This window comes from Beta vulgaris, chromosome 8, assembly GCF_026745355.1.
Source record: "Beta vulgaris subsp. vulgaris cultivar EL10 chromosome 8, EL10.2, whole genome shotgun sequence".
NCBI classification, from domain to species: Eukaryota; Viridiplantae; Streptophyta; class Magnoliopsida; order Caryophyllales; family Amaranthaceae; genus Beta; species Beta vulgaris.
In genome coordinates, this window is record NC_079209.1 from 39961320 (window position 1) to 39982271 (window position 20952).

Genomic DNA, 20952 nt, shown 5'->3' on the forward strand with positions numbered 1-20952 from the left:
CCCCTCGGTCTCCTCCCCCTTAGAGACCAGTCGAGGATCAGACTGCCAAGGTGGTCCCGTTTCATTTACTGAGCTGAAGCGCTCGGAATAAAACAAGAGGCTCAACGAGGCCATGAGAATCATTTGCACCGACACTGACCGGGAGCACATCAACCAAGACTCTCGCGAAGAATGAGACGAATGAGAATTATCTCTCATGGCTTGATGTAAGTTTATTGCCCGACTCTGCTTAAGTTAGCTCATTTTTTTGTTCTAATCAACATTTTGCTTTGACAGTTCTCGATCCGGATGACCAATGTCGCGGAAAACCGGCAGGCCTTGTTCGTTGAGGTTGAGGTTGAGGACCTGAGAGAGAAGTCGAGAAAACACTTCGACGAGCTGAACAAGGCCAAGAACAAGAGGAGGATTACTGAGTTGAAGCTTAATGATGCTATGAGGGTCATCAAGACAGACTAGGAGAACATACAGGCCGAGCAGGATCAGTGAAAGAAGACCTAGGCGGACCTCATCATGGCACGGGACGGGGCCCTTATTGTTAAGGGTGATGCTGAAGCCAAATTGGCTAAGGCGGATCAGGACTTAACCGACGTCCGCTTCAAGCTGAAGGCTGCCGAGGGGAATATAGCGGCAACCGAGGAGAGGGCCAAGCAGTCCGAGGAGCAATGGTTCACCGAATGGCAGACCACCTAGGCTTGTGACGATTATAACGCTGAGGTAGGTCACAAGTCCCACAAGACGGGTGAGGATGAAGCCCTGGAGCGGCTGAAGGAGGCGTTGGCTGCGACTTGCCCTTCTCAAGAATGGAATGATGTCTGGTATAAGTACAAGGAAATGTATGAGGCCGAGGCGAAGGAGATCCGGGCTCAGATTGCTCTAGAGGAGGGTGAATTGGATGACGATGACGACGACGACGATGATGATGATGATAATGAGGATGACAATGATGAGGATGACGATGATGAGGGGGTTGAAGCGGCTTAGGTCACTGATCGGGCTCAGGGTTAAGAGTTGATCAGTGACAGTTTGATGCGGATGCCACCACTGTGTCCGACCTCCCCCCTCTCCCTATCTCTTAGGCTTGCTAATTTTGTACTTAGTTTCTTTGACTCCTTGCTTTTCTAATGTGTCCGATCCGATTAATGAAATATTTGTTTCTCTATTTTTACCTTGTGTTTGTTATTTGCAATGTCATTTAACTGCTTTTCTTTGGTCGATTGACTTGCCTTTTCCAACCAACTGGCTAAGTTGTAAACATTTGTTTGAATTACTGGTCAATTCATTAAACGTTTATTTGTTAAGCCTTTAAATTCTGATTGGCTAATATAATTATTTGAATGGTTAAGTCAATAATTCAAGTTTGAGAATCTTTGACTGGTTAAGTCTCTTTGCTTACACAAAAATGTCGAACTCTTTCAATTGGTAAAGTCTGCTAGTCTGATTCGTTACAAAATGTGTAGACTAGCTACAATCTGCCTTTCGGCTATTACATATGCCCCTATTACAATCAACATACACATTATACGTAGAACCTTTTGAGATTGTCTGCATTCCAGGCTAAAGGAACGCCTTACAGGGATTCCTATCAAATGTGCGCAGTTCGATCACCTCTGTTACCTTGTAGGGGTCGTCCCAGTTTGGTCCCAACTTTCCCTTCAGATGTGACAGTCTTGTTGCTTCCACTTTTTGGTCTACCTAGTTACCGAGTCGGATTGGTTTGGCCTTGACACGTCGATTGAATTGTCGAGTTACTCGTTGTTTGGATTAAATGGACCCCAATAATGTATTGCCCTTGGTTTCTGGCAGTAGATCCAAGTTGATAGGTTTTTCTTCTTCACTCCTTTCAAACTCGTAGAAGGTCATTCGGGGTGATAGGATGCCGACCTCCACTAGGAGTATCACATCACTTCCTTATACTAGGCTGAATGGAGAATGTCTTGTTGCTTCCTTTAAGGTGGTCCGAGCCAACTAGAGGACCCCAGGTAGGTCATCAACCTATGCTCCTTTGGCATCCTCCAAGGGTTTTTTGATTCCTTTGAGGACTATCTTATTGGTTGACTCGACTTGTTCCTTTGTCTATAGTCTAGACACGACAGATCACTTGGTTTGTATTCCAATCCGTGCATAGAATTCTCGAGTAGGGCCACTATTGAGATGTCTCCCATTGTCGAAGACCAGTGTCCTTGGTACCCCGAACCTGGTGATGATGTTCCTCCAAATGAGCGCTTGAACCTGTTTATCTGTTATTGACGAGAGTGGCTCATCCTCTGTCCACTTGGTAAAGTTGTCAATCACCACCATTAAGAACTTGCGTTGGCCGGAAGATCCCATTTGTCGAATGGCAAAAGTGCCAGGATGGTTGTCAAAGGAGTGGCTAGTGCTCTGGGAATGTCCGAATGGATCTAGCATAATTGACACATCTTGACCAGCTCTTGGGTATCCGACTTCAGAGTGGGCCAGTAGTAACCTGCTGTTAGAGCTTTTCCCGCTATGCTCCCTCCCCCTTGGTGGCTCCCACAGGCTCCTTGGTTGATTTCCCTAAGGCTGTAATCCCCTTCTTCAGGGGTCACACACTTGAGAAGAGGGTGGGTGAAAGACTTCTTGTAAAGCTGATCCTCATGCCAGAGGAACCATCTGGATTTATTCTTGACTCGCTCGTCCTCCTTGTGGTCCTCGAGCAGTATCTCGTCTTTCAAGTATTTCCGTCCAGGTAGATGTTCGATTCAATACCAGTTGCTCTTTGGTGTTGACGTAGTACTTCCCACGTAATGGTTCGAGGGGCTTATCCCTCTGCTGAACTGGACATCCGAGCCAAAGCATCTGCTTATTGATTTTCTGACCTCGATATGTGGGTGATGTTGAATTGGGATAGCTTTTTGATGAATTCTTGGATTTTGGCTAAGTACATTCTCCTGTTGTCTTCCTTGGCTTCGTATTCGCCTGATATCTAACCCACTATGATTGTGAGTCGGATTCAGTTTTGACTGTCGTGGCTCTGGCTAAGATGCATAGCTGAAGTCGAGGATGAGAGCTTCATACTCGACTTCGTTGTTAGATTTCAAGAATTAAAATTTGATGGCATACTCCATCTTTTTCCCTAACGATGGCTTTGATTACCCTCCTTGGTTCATATTCTGACCCAAAATCTGCAAGTTGATTCGCCCAATTAGTCATTCGACTAGAGTGGTTCCTGTTCTCAATCAACTTCCTGAGTGGCTATTCTCTACCTCGTGTACTTATCTTCCGCTCCTCGGAAAGCATAGTTAATAAAGTAGACTGGTGTTGCTTTTCTTCTCTCTCGGCTACCAAAACAGCGTTGAGCGCATATTCTGAAACAACCAAGTAAATGGACAAGGTTTTCCATGGCAAAGGGGATATCAATTTGGGAAGGGTAGATAGATGTGTTTTCAAGGATGTGAAGGCTTGTTCGGCCTCGTCATCTCAAGTGAACTCTTTTCTTTTTAATGCCTTGAAGAAGTAAAGGCTCTTATCTACTGAATGGGAGAGCAAGCGTCCGCGGGCACCTAGACAGCCGGTTAGGCATTGTACCTCTCTTACGTTCCTGGGAGATTTCATCTCCATCACAGCCTTGATGTTATCGAGATTTGCCTCGATCCCCCTTTCATCTACCTGGATACTGAGGCATTCCCCCCCTACTCTGAAGACACATTTCTTAGGATTCAATATAATGCGGCCACCTCAGTGTTCCGAGGGTCTCTCTTAAATTTGAGGGGTGATCACATGGGCTTTTCTTTTGATGATCATATCGTCAGCATACACTTAAATGTTTCGACCAAGCTGGTCGTTGAAGATTTTGTTCACTGTTCGTTGATACGTAGCCCCTACGTTTTTGAGTCCGAATTGCATCATTTTGTAGTAATACACCCCTTGGCTTGTAACAAAGACGGTGTAGACTTGCTCGTGTTCGGCCATTGGGATCTGGTGGTACCCCGCATTTGTGTCCATGAAGCTTAAGAGAGCATGCCCCGCCGTTGAATCGACTAGCCTGTCAATTTTGGGTAGTGGTGGTTATCTTTTAAGCTGACCTTGTTAAAGTCCGTGAAATCCACGCACATTCTCCATGCTCCGCTCGATTTTTTAACCAACACAACGTTAGCCAATCATTCTGAGACTGACACTCTTCTATGAACCCTTCTTCGAGCAATTTTTTAACTTTCACAGCTACTGCAGAGTTTCTTTCGGGACCCTCGTGTCTCAATTTTTGCTTGATTGACTTGGACCCCTCCTTGATATTGATATATATGAATCATTCAATAAGGTTTATATATACAATCTTTTTATAGTATGATTTCGATATTGTATGCAAGATTCTAAGATCTGAGAGCCACAAGTGTTGCTCCTCTAGTCAATCCACGAGCACGATCTGAACACAAACGTCTACTAGAACGAAAGAGAAGATTTCTCTTGCTTTTAGGTGGTATAGGCGCCGATTAGGGGGAATATATTAGGATTTCACTAGCTCTCTCTTTTGTGAAAAGAAACCGTTTAATTAAGTGATGCCTAAATCCTAATATTATATCATGTATATAATATATATATGAACCAATTCTCCTCATACTCCCATTTATGGCAGGCTAACTCAAGCCCTCTATTGACCCTTGTGTTGTTTTTGTCCAACACGTGCTACAATGTTTGACCTTGTAAGATTCATGTATTTTAATTGTAGGCCCAATCAATATTATCCAACTAATCATATCTATTGTCTAGCAAGCAAATCGACTACTAAAATAATTAACTTTATCATTTACATAATTTGATTTCTATCTATACTTAGTAATTGCTAAGATGTGTGAGAACATATTCCTTGACTTCATACCAGAAGAAACAGATTTAAACAGAAAGTAAAACTTAGAATAACGAATAGAATATAAAGTTAATTATATTTATGTCTTCAACTAGCAATCTGTCAAAGGGAAACAAACAGATGAAAGCAAAGGGAATAGATTAGCAACTGTAGCAGCCACGTGAAAGGTCGTTTTGTCTATTCAGAAATAAAATCAATCAGTGAATATATTATTTAGTGGAGCATCAAAGCATCGAAATAAAACCCATAGATATTCATCCATAATTCCATATCATACACTAAATTAACAAATAAAGATGAAGAACAAAATCGGCATGAGAATTATTTCTCAGTTCATCATCAGTTCCTTTCTAGTGTTCTCAAGCTTGATATCACAATCCTCGTCTATCTCCAGCAACCATGATGTTCTTTTTAAAGGTAATGTTCTTCCTTTTAAAACCTTGACTATTTCAATGGATTGCATATATTATTATGCTTTTTAGATTTAATATGTTCTTTTCTTTACACTCTTCAAAGATAAAAAAGTTAAACAAGAACCATCTTTTTTTGTATCATTAGTCATTTGACATAATATCGATGTTTTGCTTGGATTTCCAGCTCTTCATTATTTAAAATGAATGCACCTAACACATAATTATTTGAAGTGAAAATTTCAATAACTAAGTTTAGAGATGTCGAATCACTCAATGGATCCTTATACATATGGATGTCTATGTATTTTCAGTCAAACATACGGTAGTAGTCCGTTAGTCATGTGCGATTTTGTTAGTTGGTATTTATGTAGATATATTTCCATCGTTTTTAATAGGTAGAAATGCACTTTAGTATATATTTCTCTATTATATAAGTCAAGAGAGAGTTATACTGTCTCTATGTTAAAAGTATTTTTTATCCCTAACTAAGTATATAATTGAATTTTCCTAAAAAAAAAGTCTATAATTAAATATTCTGATTTTCTACAATTATATCATTTCTTAATTAAAGATAGGGTCAAGAATAATAAACTAAATTAAGCATTAACAAAGTAACTTGACATAATGAGAAAAATGGTTACTAAATAAAAAAAATTACAAATTTAGTTTGAATATAATACTTTACATCTAAATGTTCATCATAAATTCTAAACACTTTATAAATTGCATTGGTTTGTACAACAATAATTATATTAAATGAAAATTTACTAAAAACAGACCCAAACAATCGATGCACGTATCACGTGCAAGGAAGGCGAGTGTAAATATCATAGTACGAGACACCAAGCTTGAAATGACTAAAAAATTCATTTTATTGCATTTTTTTTTAAGTTGGTAAGGTGAAAAACCCTACTAAACTGGTAACTAGTCACATGACAAACTTCTTGAAGGAAGGGGTAGTAAGGAAAACCTCACCCCAAAAAGCCACTAATGAAATTTGATCCCATGACCTTGAAGTCATGAGGCCAAATCTTTTTTACTAGGTCAATCCTTACTTGGTCATTTTTATTGCATATATGCCACTATAAAATTAAAATAGTAGACTAGATGACTATCACTACTTTTTTGATTCGTATTTTTAGTTGCCTTGCTTTGTTCTAGTTCCAACTTTCTTGTCAAAAAAAAAAAAAAAAATAGTTCCAACTTTTTCTTTTAGATTTCTTGATTTCTCCCACTTTCTCTTATGTTTTATTTATTGAGAAAGTGAGCAAGTATTAGTCAAAGTTTTACATTGACAAACATAAAAATCAAATCTATCTCTATTATAAAAGGGAAGAGGGAGGAAGATGGTGTTCCCCTCTGAAAATAGTAAATTACCCTTAAATAACCTAATTAATTAAAAAATTTATAAAAGAAAACAATTTAACAACCCTTTCTTATTTCAACCTGTCATTCTAAAATAGTTAAAAATGATGCATCAAATATTTCAATCAAAAAATTAAAAAGACAAAATATCTTAATCTTTCTTTTATAATAGAAGATGATATATATGACGTTTACCTGAAAAGTTTGAAACACTCACTAATTAATACTCTTTAATTCAGTCAAACCAACTCGTTATGTCTATTCTTTTTGTTTAAAATTTTTTTAGATAAATTAATATTGAAAATCAATCACAACCTTTGTTAGTTTTTTACATTAGTGAATTAAGATTATGGGGTTTTTCTACCAATTGGGGCCCTCCCTTCAATCCCCTCCCCTCCATGGGGACGGTCTACCTATATAAATTCATGTAACTATTAATCTTTCACATTTTGGGTGTCACAACTATAGTACAAATGGCCTATAGAATAGAATAACAAGTTTTGAAATTAACGCATGCATCACTTGCATATAAGGCTAGTACTAATACATCAAACGACGTTCCTAAAGAAGGAAATGTGCCATGTGACGATATCACATAGAGTGTTTACTTCATACCTCTACATACAATAAAATATTAAAAAATGTGCGTTTTTTAGAATTAATAATTAAAGATATTAATGGTCGAGATTTTGCACCATTAAAGTAAAAGTGCAAATGTTATTGTTATACATAATGGGGGAGTATTCTTTTTATTGTTATTGTGTGTTTTTTTTACCCCCTTTTGGGAACCCATGGTAAGATGAAATTTCTCGAGGCTATTCTCGCATAGGGCCACTCATTTAAAGGCCCAACACTCACTAATTAATACTCTTTAATTCTGTCAAACAAAATCATTATCTTTTAGTCTTTTTTTCAAATTTTTTTTACAAAAACTTAATACTGAAAATCACTCACAACCTTTGTTAGTTTTTTACATTAGTGAATTAAGATTATGGGGTTTTTCTACCAATTGGGGCCCTCCCTTCAACCCCCCCCGGACGATCTACATATAGAAATTCGCATGTAACTATTAATCTTTCACATTTTGGGTGTCATAACCATAGTACAAATGACCTCTAGAATAGAATAACAAGTTTTGAAATTAACGCACGCATCACTTGCATATAAGGCTAGTATTAATACATCAAACAGCGTTCCTAAAGAAGGAAATATGCCATGTGACGATATCACATAGAGTGTTCATACCTCTACATACAATAACAAATTAGAAAATGTGTGTTTTTTAGAATTAATAATTAAAGATATTAATGGTCAACATTTTGCACCACTAAAGTCAAAGTACAAATGTTACCGTTATACATAATGGGGGAGTATTCTTTTTATTGTTATTGTGTGTTTTTTTTACCCCTTTTGGGAACCCATGGTAAGATGAAATTTCTATGGGCTATCCTCACATAGAGCCACTCATCCAAAGGCCCAACAAGTCCCAAACTCTCCCTCTCCCCCAACAACATTCAAATTTTGCTTCCACTAAAATTTGAACCTTGGTCTCCCATGTGGGAGATAGAAAGCCATACCATTAGACTCAAGGATCCTTGATTTGTTATTGTGTTTGTTATGTGTTTCTTTTTGTGTTTGTTATTGTGTAATTGTATTTGTCTTTTTTTAATGAATATGGCCAGCTAGCTTTGTTCAATTTGTTTCCACTTATTTTTATAACAGTTTAAAACAATTAAGAAAAGTTCAGAAAATTGTAAAAAATCTATGAAACGTTGAAAAATTTTAGTATAGAAGTTCCTATATTTGAAAAAAAAAAAGATGAGAAAAGTTTTAGATATTATAAAAAGTTTACAAAACTTAAATTGGTTATGAAAAACCTATATTGCATGGAAACGATAAACAAGAATTGGACACAGAAAATACGAATGGATACAAAAATGATGAATGTAATCCTCAAGTTGTTTTAACTTGCATGTTTTAAAAGTTTGTAATTCTTTTAATACATGCTACAGGTGTTATTCCAGATAAGAAGTCCCTATGCCATGGACAACAACTGCTTTCAGATAAAACAAGTGTTAAATGTGACAAAGCAGATATCGATTGGGAAAATTACGCAATTCATTTCTATCGGAGACAGGGTCACGGCAGGGGAGCTGCCGGCGGTGGAGCAGATCTAAGGCGTCAGCCTGTTACACATAAAAACCATGCACCATGGCTTCTCCACCCTTGTTTAGTCACTACATCCTCCTTTGCTTTTGTCACCTTTGCCTTGCTATTTCTCCGCCCTTAATTTATTGCTAGCAAAAAGTAAACGTTTGCAGTAGCACCAGGAACATTTTACCTTGTGAATGTGATTATGTTATGCTAAAAATCATGGGCAGTTTCTATGAACTCATCTTACTCATGTACTCATCAAACCTAAGGGCAAAGGTAAGGGAACTTTTGTAAGCATTAGCAGATGGTTACCTCTTTAATTAAATAAGATAGATGTTCTCTTGTTTTACAATTATAACCTCTGTTATAATGGATGCATGTTAAGAACAGTTTTGGACACCAAATGCAAACTCCGCAAGTAAAACGCATTCAATAATTGTCGATCTTTGTAAAAGGATGATCCTCACGAGCCCATGAGAGAGTTTATGCATTCGACATAAATTTTTGATATCACGAAAAACTGCATTAATTTAAAACCGGAATTACAACTTAATGCTATCACTACTAAACATGAAAGAGAAACAAACAAACACTACAGTGAGCTTCACTTCCTCTTACATATCCTACAAATAAATACCAACATGTTGTTTCAGTCCAAATGAACCTTAACTTGGGTGATTTTTGGTGGGGTTGGCTATATGTATTGTAGAAAAAGACTTGATATAATGAGAGGGAATCTGTTGAGATGCTAAACCCAAACGATCTTCAAAGATAGATTATTGTCGTATTTCATCTTTTAGAATCCTATGTTCACAAGATGATAAATTTCAAGATCCTTGAGCAGACATGTCTGGGATTATATTAATTGAATTAACAAAGCAGTCACGTCCTTTAGTAAATTTTAACCTAGCTGCAAGGGTGTCTAGAGTTTAGCCACGCAAGGCTGAAGCTCACAACGTGTGAAGGTTGACATTTGTCCCAAATCAAATTGGAAGGCCTTGCACAAGATGCATTTTTGAAACGTGATTACTCCAAAAGGTATCACATGAACTTGGGAGGAATTATATTGATTTCATTTACCAAATATTTATATCCGAAGATCCAACCCTGCAATTCCGAAACCAGAAAATCGAATCATAATAGAGATAATAACTAACCTAAATTGAGAATCGCCTCTCATTTTACCCAACACTCGAACTGATAAAGCTCCAACTACCAAACAATGGCACATGCTCTAGGAGCAACTTCACTATGGATACCGTAACACTCAAAATGATAATCGTAACGATAAAAATAAAGTTTCAACGGTATGGTTACAGAAACCGATAAAATTAACGACTAAACAGTATGGTTAGAATTATGATTTTTGAATGAAAAGTTAACCAAAATACCAATATATTATTTTTCTCTATTTAATTGTTCTGAAACATTTTCAAACAATGACATTAATTCGAATATATGTTCCTAAGTTACAATAATTAGGGCAAGTATGTAGTTACTTGGAAACTCTAGTACAAATATAAACACTATAATTAGGAAATAAAATGAATTATTAGTGTTAGTTATATTTTTCAATGAATTTATTAACCACTTTATTATAATACATTTTATATTAGAGTATATATAAAGTTAAAATATATGTACAAAAAATTGAAAATATATAGTACATTAAGCAAAACATAATAGTATAAATTAAATAATGGTTAATAGTTAACCGAAATACCTTACCGTAAAAATGGTTAATCGCTTAAGCAGTAACCAATCTAAACGGTTACGATTACGGTTCACAAAAAGAGTGAACCGAAACTCACAGTTACCTAACTGAAATGTTGTTTCGGGACGGTTAACCACCCATGAACACCCCTAGTAGGATATTACCCAACTCAGTTTTTTTGACCTCTCGAACGACCACAATAAACCCAGGTTTAACCCCTAGATCACAACCAAAGTGATTGACATGTTTTTCACACCAGGGACAACATATATCGCTTCGGATATCTTAAATCTCAAAGTAGAGATAAAATAACAAACTCAAATCAAATTGTCCCATAATCAAAATTAATAGGGTGGCTCAATGGCCTTACACCCATTTTAGCCAAAAAAACTAGGATCGCAACCCCAAGTAAATCCAAATCCCAAAATTATCACATGTTCATAATTCTCATCAAAACATAACAATAACCAAAATCCTCAAGCAATAGCCATGCTCATAACACCATACTGAAACATGCATCAACATATCCACAACAACACTGTAAAATCATAATACATTCAAATAGCCCACTAAAATCACCAAAATCATTTTCAAAGAGATACAAACTAAACTTAGACAACACTAAAGCACAATAAAGTCACAAACAAACTTGCCCCAATTTCTTAACATATTTTAGATAACCGGAACATAACAAAAATTAGACCGTGTGTGTGCTCTGCGCAGGAGCATGCACTCCACCCAATGCTTGTGCGTCTAACGCACATATGTTGTGTTTGACACAACTCGGTGCATATAACGTGTTTGGACAAAGAGGCCATTTTGTCTGAAACTCCACAAAACCCACATATTTCATAATAAGGAATATGAACAATGTTTATAACAATAATCCAGCACCACCAATCCATAAGTTCCAATACGTTATCAATTGTAACATCAAATCAAATCACAAGAAAATTATATAAACTTAATTCACATGATAAACAATCATAGGAAAATAATAGCACAATAATCAACACCCTAAAACATATTCTAAATGTAGGAAAATAACAATAATAGTTCTAACAACATGAATAACACATTTACTAATCCAACAACATAAATCACAACAAAAATATTTTGTCATTACCACAAAAAGCACACGGCAGAACAATAGTACTAGTCGTTTTCTCCTTGGGAATGATGCTAAACATTTTCATCAAAATTCTAACGTAAATTAAACTACATACAATCCTAAAATTCCTAACAATTAAACCTTTTTAGTAAAAGTATTGTGATTTCTAGCGTTCTGAGACGACTACTATTTACCAGGAACGTCAAGTGAAGTGCATAACAAAAGTACTAGGCGTTTTCTTCTTGCGAGTGATGCTCGTCGCATCAATAACTTCAATTAGTAGGAGAATTAGAGTGGTAGAATCAACAAGGATTAAGTATGACAAGTTTATGGTTGATGAAAGATGAGAAGTTTCTCACACTTAAGTATGACAAGTGGGAGTACGACACTTCCTCCTGTGCAGAGCCTCATATTGAGCAATTTGGATACTAGTATGATAACTGTTGTTAGAAGAGAACTCCACCAAATTAAGTCACTTGACTTATGACTGTTGAAATTTTAGGCACAAGCCCGGAACATGTCTTCCAGAGTCTGAATTGTCCTCTAAGTTGGACCATTTGTCGTAGCATGAATGAAGTGCTCAACTCCAATTTTGAACCAAAAGCCTCTTGCAAAGCAGTCCAGAAATGAGATAAGAATATCGGATCACAATTAGAGACAATGTTCTTAGGAACTCCATGAAGATAGATAATCTTATTAGCATAGGCTTCGGGTAACTCATCCATACACCAAGTATTCTTCATCGCAATGAAACGAACAACTTTGATCAATCGGTCTACAATCACCCACACCACATTCTTTCCACCTTCAGCTCTTTGTAACCCCATCATAATGTTCATCGAGATAGAATCAAACTTCCATGTTGACATAGGAAATGGTGGTTAAGCAAACCACCAGGCCTCTGATGCTCAAACTTCACCTTCTGACATACCGAACACCTAGTCACAAAATCACAATCTCCTTCTTCATGCAATGCCACTAGAAATACACCCTCAGATAATCCTTGCAAAGCTTATCACCTCCAGGATGAACAAAATAAGGATTGTCGTGAGCCTATTTAAGAATCTTCCTCTGAAGCTCAACATCATTAGGCACGCACCAACGCCCCATGAATCTCAAAAACTACAATTAGTAGGGGTGTTGATAAATAGTCGATCTGGTCAATCCAATCTGGTTTTTCGGATATCCGATCCGGTTTTTTAAGTTTTCGAATATTTTGGATTAGGCATCCGAAAATTTTCGGATCGGATACGGATTAGAAATTTTCATTTTCGGATATCCGAAACATTGAAAATTTTGAGGATTTTTTCGGATATTCGACCCGAAATATCCGTTTTCAAGACCTGATATCCGAAATATCCGATGATGCGACCCGATCCAAAAATTAATTAATGAACTTTCCCTTTGAAAATTTCATTTTGTTTAGTTTTATGATATTCGAACCATCCGACCCGAAATTTCGGATATCCAATCCGATTAAAGCCATAATCCTTACCTTAGCCCATCGAATTAAAATCTTCATCCAAATCTCTAACCCTCAAACCTTTTCGACCATCCATTTCAATCTTTACTTCTTTAAGGTACGTGTACGCCCACTACGTTGAAAGCCCAAAAAGGAGGCCTATACAATAGTTAAGGCGCAAAAATAAATAAAAGTTAGACCAAGAACACTGCGAATGGTCTGGTTTCATAAGACTACGTAGGAATCCTCATATAGAGCTATAGTCGCTTCGTAGGAGTTGGAATTCCATTTCGGAGACCTTTTCTCAGGTGCAAGGTTTTGAGTAGGACCAATATTAGGAAGTGCCCCTTTTGTGTGAAGCCTATTGAAGGCTTCCTCCAAAGTTATGCCTATGGGAATGAAGGTTCTTTGGGGTTTTCGTGTAGGATAACCCCTACTTTTAGTCACTATTGAGAAAAACCTAAAATGTTCCTGTTAAATTAGGTATTGCTAAACTGAAAATGGACCGGAACGGATGGGACGAATCTATTAGGGTAAGTTAATTGATCCGGTTCAAAACCAAATCAGTTAATTAAGCTAGTTAATCTGGTTGTGTGCCATGACAGATCACTTGAGATCCATTAACATTAAAAAAAACCTTAACAGAAGAATTATTACACCCTTTCAATCAAACAATGCAACAGCTAAAATTAACTCAAGCTCTCAAATGTTTCTTTATTTAAGAATCTGTCTCAAAGAGTGTTTTACTACTTGTCTGTATTTTGAATGAATACAAATGAGTTGAGTATAGGGACTTATATACAATAGTAGAGAAGAGAGAGAGAGAGAGAGAGAGAGAGAGGCTTGAAGAGCTAACTTGTCTGTTGCCTTAAGTAAAATCCCTTGTCCCATACTTTAAGCCACATACCTTAGAGCATGATTTAAAGCTTCATAATGAGGAACTCTGGGGGGCCTAAAGAAACTAACTTAAATGTTGCACTGTATAAGCCAAGTCAGGTCTAGCATGTGTAAGAAAATTTAATTAATTTCCCTATTACTAGACATCTATACTTGCTAGGATCTTCATAAATATCCCCTTCCTCAACTGACAACTTGAGATTTATAGGCATAGGAGTAGCTATCGTTTTCGTTGTAGTGATTCCAACAGTGCGTGGCTAATAACTCTTTAGTAAATTTCTTCTGAGTGAGACATATTACAAAGGTTAGATAACCAATTTATATTCCCAAGAAGAAGCTCAACCTCCCTAAATCTTTTATGCTGAAAACATGATCTAAATGAGCCTTCATATCTTGTATAACATCCAAATCATCACCTGTGATGATTATATCATCTACATAGATATCCAAAATAGCGATGTGTCCATATGTCGTATGTTTAATGAAAAAAGAATAATCATTCTTAGATTGAATGAATCCTTTGAGTAACAACTCCCTCACAAGCTTGGAAAACCATTATCTACTAGCTTGCTTTAGACCATAGAGAGATTTGACAAGCTTGCAAACTGGATCAGAAGGATTAGGCATACCTTCAGGGACTGTCATGTATACCTCTTCTTGCAAATCACCTTGCAAGAAAGCATTATTTACATCAAGGTGAAATAATTCCCAACCCCTGCTTGCTGTTAAAGCTATTAAACATCTGACAGTGCTGCCATTTTTTATCACAAGAGAAAATGTCTCATCAAAATCAATTCCCCATTTTTGATTATAGCCCTTGGCAACTAATCTGGCTTTAAACCTTTCAATGCTGCCATCTACTTTGTGTTTGATCTTGTAACCCTATTTACTTCCTATAGGTTTCTTGGAAGATGGGATATCAACAAGAATCCATGTATTATTCTTCTATAAAGCAGCTATTTCTTTGTCTATTTCTTCTACCCATATATGATCAGTCTTAGCTTCAGAATAGGTATTGGGTTCAATCAAATTTTCAGTGGAAGAAATAGCATGTGTGTGAGAGGGAGGTAAGGTATCATAGGAAACAAGAGCACACCATGAAGTATCACAAACATAATCAGAGAGATGAGAAGAAGGGGTTGCAGTTCTAGTACCCTTTCGATGAGGAATAGAACTGATATCAACAACATCAGTGGGGTAAAGAGGTGAATCAATATGAGGAGTAAAAGAATTGTAGGAGGGAGAAATATCTGTAGTAGGTGAGGTAACAAAAGGTGAGAGAGATGTATTTGTGGGATTAGAAATTGTAGAAGAGTGTTGTTGTGAGGGAGAAGAGGGAATATTGTGAAAAATATATGGAATTTCTTCAAAAGGAATGATAGTGGTATTAGTAACAGTAGGAAGGAAGAATTGAAATGGTGATGAAGATTGTTGTGTTGAATGTTTATAATGAAAAGGGAAGTGTTATTCATGAAACACAACATCCCTATAAACTGAAATTTTCATGGTTTCTAGATTGAGAACCTTGTAACCCTTTTGACTTGTAGGATATCCTACAAAAACATAAGGTGTAGCTTTAGGGTGAAATTTAGATCTTTGTTATCTAGGTGTAGAAACAAAGCATAGGCTCTCAAATAGTCAAGATCATGAACCTTCTCAAACAACTTTTCATAAGGAATCATGTTGTGTAGAACTTGGAGAGACATTCTATTAATGAGATGGATTGCACATAGAATACTTTCTCCCCAATATTGGATAGGAAGTCTAGCTTGGAAAAATAAGGCTCTAGAAACTTCTAGAATATGCCTATGTTTCCTTTCAACCACCCCATTTTGTTGGGGAGTGTCTACAAAACTCTTGTGATTAATGATACCTTTAGCGAAATAAAACTTCTTCAGAAAAACTTCACATAGTTCTAGTGCATTGTCTGTTCTAATGAACTACATTGTCCCATTAAAATGTGTTTCTATGTACTGCACAAACTGAGGAATAACATCAATCACATCTGATTTGTTGTGCAAGAGAAAAATCCAGGTCATTCTAGTATAGTCATCCACTATTGTGAGGAAATTACATCCATTATGAGTGGTGAGTTTAAAGGCACCCCATACATCTAGATGGAACATGTGAAAAGCATTACTAGTTTTGATACTACTAGTAGGAAAAGAAGCTCTTGTTTGTTTAGCAGCTAGACAGATTTGACATACACATTCTAATGTAGTCTTGTTATCAAACATAGGAACAACATGATGTAGCTGAGAGACTGGTAATTGACCCAATCTGAGACGCCACAATTTGGCTTTATTCTCACTAATGTACAACATTAGCAGGGCATTAAACGAACTTGTACTTGAACTAGAGGGAACCAAGGAAGACTCCAAGTAGTATAAACCATGCTTCAGACTACCAAGAAGTTGTGGCCTTATTGAAGGGCCATGTAGATAACAACCATTATAATCAAATATGGTAGTGAAATTCAAATCTTTGCAAAATCTAGGAATAGAGACAAGTTCGAACTTGAACTCTGGCACATATAAAGCATGCTATAACTCAAGGCCATTTTTCAAATTTATGATGCATATATGTGAGACTTTAACTTGTTTACCATTTGGAATAATGAATTTTGTTCAGTAGATGCTTCTTTGTAAGATGTAAACAACGATAGATAATCATAACACATATGATCACTTGCTCCACTATCCACTATCCACTATCCATGTTGAACTAGAGAAGGAACTAAAACAAAAAGTACTTGCCACATGTATTGAGGATGCAGGTTGATTAACACTAGTTGATTTGTGTTGATTCATCATCTGCACAAACATATCATACTGATCTGCAATGTATGATCTATCACCCTTCTCATTTTGTTTATCTTCTGTGTGTGCAACTGCAACCTTCTTCTTAAAATAGTTGGAAGGATATCCAACCATTTTGAAACATTTCTACTTAATATATCCTGACATATGGCAATGATCACTGAACAAGTTGTTTTTCCATCTTCTTGGATCAGTTTTGGAGTCATTCCCATAATTCTGTCTAAAAGAAGAATTATTATAACCAGAGTTATTATAACCCTTGTTTCTGTCTCCATAATCATTGAATCTCGTTTTAGCAATGAATGACATGTTATCTTATGAACCAGAATGATTATGAGACAGTTGTTTGTTGTTGAACCCTAGTTTTGATGATGACAAAGAAACAAAGATGCAAACTAAGTAGTGAACTAATGTGTTATTTAAGTGTATGATTCTTAAGGTATCAATGAAAGGAACTAGGAGAATACGAAGTCAAGGAAGAAGTCAAGAGAGGATTTCAAAGGGCAAGTAAAGAAGTTTCTATAATTTGATACTGGAGCAAACATTGGATCAAGAAGAATAAAAGCAAGGCGTTTTATTTTCTAGTTCCATTGTAAAGGAACAAAGTAAGGATGGTAAGGAACCGTGGCAGTTTTATTTGAGAATGAGAGTTTGTTCCTTTCTAAGGAACAACTAAGTGGCACTAAACGAATCTGTTAAAGGAACTTGGTTATAAAGGAACTAGACTTAGGCGTGCTGTAAGTTAACGTACAAAATGAATTGAGTAAGTCATGCCTAAATAATAGGAAATTATTTAACTTAAGTGAAAATCAGTTTTTAAATAGAAAATCTTTTTAAAGAAAATATTTGTTTTTCGAAAAAATAGAAAATATTATCCGGTTTTTAGAAAGTTTATTTAAAAGATAATATTTTCTTAAAGATTAAAATTCATTTTTAATAATAAAACTGTTTTGTATTTAAACTGATTTTCGGATAAAGCTCAAGAACTCCTAATCTTTAGGAGTTGTGGCTAAAATATATCCACGTTCAAAATGAGATCATGGGATCATGGGACATGATGAGAAACGTGTTCCTTAGGGGAAGGAACATCATGGGTTAATGGACTTAACATGAAATTGATTTTAACTCCCACGTTCTTTGTGATTGTCACTATAAATATTGAAGTCTAAATGAGTTCCAAAGTGTGTCTGACTAAGTAATTAAGTGAGTTTAACTAATTAAGTGTCAGTGCCTTCATTCTCTCATAATAGCCATTTGTTCTTTGCTTTCTTACTCTAATTCCACTAAGCTTATTTCGATCAATTGTATTTTGGTTTTTGGGGTAAGGGAACTTTGAGTGAAGTTCTGTAAGAGAGAGGCTTTGAGTAAACTTGTATGAGTGAGAAAACTTCGAGTGAAGTTGAGAGGAACTACTGTTAAGGGAACAGTGGCTCAGGAACTTGAGTTTAGGAACTCAAGGTGTGGCTCGAGTTAGAATTAGGTTGTAACAAAGTTGTTTGGCCTAATTAGTGAAAGAGTTGAGTTTAAAATCCCTAGTGGTCGAGGTTGTTTCTTCTTGTTGGGCCCAAGAAGTTTTTCCTCGTAAAAATCCCTTGTGTTCTCTAGCTTGTTTATTCGTTTAAGTTTTAATTTCCGCAAAAAGTTACGTTTATTTCTACACCTACAATTCACCCCCCTCTTGTAGTGTTCCTAGGGAAATAACAATTGGTATCAGAGCTAGAACTCACGTAAGATAGGAAACCCTATTGAGAAAAAGATCCAAGGAACAATGAATACCACCGAGAAACTTGAAGAAGGTTATTCCACTCAAAGGCCTCCTATGTTCAATGGGAAGTACTACAACTACTGGAAGAACCGCATGGAGATATTCATCAAAGCTGAAAATATCAGGTATGGAGAGTCATTGAAGTTGGTGATTTCGAAGTCACAACTACAAATGACAAAAATGAGGTAACTCTAAAACCCCTCTCTGATTATGACAAATCTGATTTTGAAAAAATGGAAGTAAATGCCATGGCTATTAAACTGTTGCATTGTGGACTTGGACCCCATGAACATAATAGGATCATGGGATGCAAATCCGCAAAGCAAATATGGGATTTACTAGAAGTAACCCATGAAGGAACTAATGAAGTTAAAAGATCAAAATTGATTTACTTATGAATCAATATGAACTGTTCTGCATGAAATCTAAGAAAGCATCGAGACATGTTTACTCGTTTTACTAACATTATTAATGAGTTGGCTTCTCTTGGAAAGTTTATTTCATCTGAGGAACAGGTTCGAAAGGTTCTTAGGAGTCTTCCTAAGGACAGATGGATGGCTAAAGTCACTGCTCTTCAAGAAACAAAAGACTTCACTAAGTTCAACTTAGAACAGCTGGCAGGGTCACTTATGACTCATGAGCTTCACCTTGATACTGAATATGGTGAAAGCTCCAAATCAAAATCAATTGCTCTCAAAGCAGATGATGAAGATGATTCGGATTCAGAAGAAGAAGAAGCAGCCCTCATGGTTCGAAAATTTCGAAAGATGTATAGGAACATGAAGAATGGAAACTTCAAAGGTAAAACTAAGAAATTTTCTAACAAAGCTGCTTGTCATAAATGTGGTAGTACAGATCACTTCATCAAGGAATGTCCTCTTTGGGAAAATGACAAAACCAAAGAAAGGAACAAGGAACGCTTTGCTGAAAGGAACAAAGAATCAAAGCACCTTTCTCTAAGGCAAATGTGCGCAAAGCTATGATAGCTGCTTGGGGAGATTCAGAGACGGAAGAAGAAGAGGAACAAACCAATGAAGAAACACAAACCTTTGCCTCATGGCAAACACTGACGAAAAAGAAGATGAAGAAAAAGTTGAGGTAAGTCAACATGGTCTTGAGTCAGACTTAGATTGTAAAACTAGGCCTGAAATATATGATCTTCTTTATGATGCAATTCTTGAATGTAGAGATGAACGTGAAAAACGTAAACAAACGGAACAAGCCTATAAAGTTGCAAGGAACACATAGAATGGCTTAAGAAAATGAGAACAGATGTTGAAACAAGATTCTTTGATTTATTTGATAAAAACTTAAAAATCAAAGAATATTATGAAAGTTTGAAAAATGAAAATTATCTAATTAATTTAGAGATTTCACACTTGAAGGAGTTTGTCCCTGTTCTGAGTTCCTTTGATATAAGATCAACCCTTTGAAAGGATACAGATCTGAGATTGAAAATTTGAATAAAAGAAAAATTTTTAAAGGAACAGATCTGTAATCTTAAAAAGGAACTGGTTGTCGCAAGGAACAGAGGCAAAATCATGAAGTTCCTAAGTGGATTGAGAAACCACAGACCAAGAGGAAGAAGGTCTTGGTTTTGAAAACTACAAGAAAAGGAACAAGACAAAGAAATATGTTGATCTACCTAGTGATAATTTTGTATGTATTGTGGAAGGTAGGTCATTACATAAATCAATGTCAACTAAAATCTGAGAATGATTGGAAAAATGTGAAATAAGTAAGAAAAAATGGGTTGTCGAATAAAATCCTAGTCAAGAACAGGAACCCACGAAAGATGGGGTTCCTACAACTAACACCTAGTTGATTTTTGCAGGTTGGAGTGAGGGGGAACAACACATGGTATCTCGATAGTGGTTGTTCCAAGCACATGACAGGAGACAAAACTAAGTTTCTCTCACTCACAACCTATGAAGGTGGAAGTGTAACATTTGGTGATAATAAGAAAGGTAACATAGTTGCCATGGGTAAGGTTGGTAAGTCACCACTACACTCCATTGAAAATGTATTTTTAGTTGAAGGTCTAAAACATAACTTATTAAGATTTCTCAATTCTGTGACAAGGGAAATACTGTAAAATTTGATAAAGAAAAATGCTTGATCATCAACATTAAAACTAAGAAGGTTATCTTGGAAGGAACAAGGAAAGGGAACACATACATTGTGGATCTGGACCTTGTTCCTCAAATCAATTTAACTTGTCTTAGTGTTATTGAAGATGATTCACTTCTTTGGCACAAGCGTCTAGGACATGCTAGCTTTTCATTACTTGAGAAACTTAGATCAAAAGATCTTGTTTTAGGATTACCATCCATAAAATTTCATATTGATCAAGTTTGTGATGCATGTGCACGAGGTAAGCAAGTAAGATCCTCTTTCAAATCTAAAACGATTGTAAGTACCACTAAACCA

General features: G+C 36.3%; 2 protein-coding genes across 3 annotated transcripts; both read left to right on the plus strand.

Moving 5' to 3' along the window:
* The first annotated feature begins 510 nt into the window (after nt 1-510).
* On the plus strand, nt 511-981 carry LOC109135762 (uncharacterized). Its single transcript, XM_019251315.1, has 2 exons — nt 511-627; nt 715-981. Exons 1-2 carry the CDS (start codon nt 511-513, stop codon nt 979-981), a joined length of 384 nt encoding a protein of 127 aa, XP_019106860.1.
* Nucleotides 982-4946: 3965 nt separating this feature from the next.
* LOC104901451 (uncharacterized) lies at nt 4947-9106 on the plus strand. Of its 2 annotated transcripts, none has more exons than XM_010689037.4 (2): nt 4947-5239; nt 8625-9106. In XM_010689037.4, the coding sequence occupies exons 1-2, from the start codon at nt 5119-5121 to the stop codon at nt 8888-8890; spliced, it is 387 nt and encodes a 128-aa protein (XP_010687339.1). In that variant the 5' UTR covers nt 4947-5118; the 3' UTR covers nt 8891-9106. The 2 variants fall into 2 exon arrangements, with proteins under 2 accessions (XP_010687339.1, XP_010687338.1); XM_010689036.4 differs by having other exon boundaries at nt 4959-5239; nt 8613-9106.
* The last annotated feature ends 11846 nt before the right edge of the window (nt 9107-20952 follow it).

Coding starts and splice junctions, on each gene's coding strand:
- LOC109135762 (XM_019251315.1), top strand. CDS start 511: ATGGCACGGGACGGGGCCCTTATTGTTAAGGGTGATGCTGAAGCCAAA. Junction 628..714: donor CTGCCGAGGGGAATATAGCG/GCAACCGAGGAG, acceptor TATAACGCTGAG/GTAGGTCACAAGTCCCACAA.
- LOC104901451 (XM_010689036.4), top strand. CDS start 5,119: ATGAAGAACAAAATCGGCATGAGAATTATTTCTCAGTTCATCATCAGT. Junction 5,240..8,612: donor CCATGATGTTCTTTTTAAAG/GTAATGTTCTTC, acceptor TACATGCTACAG/GTGTTATTCCAGATAAGAAG.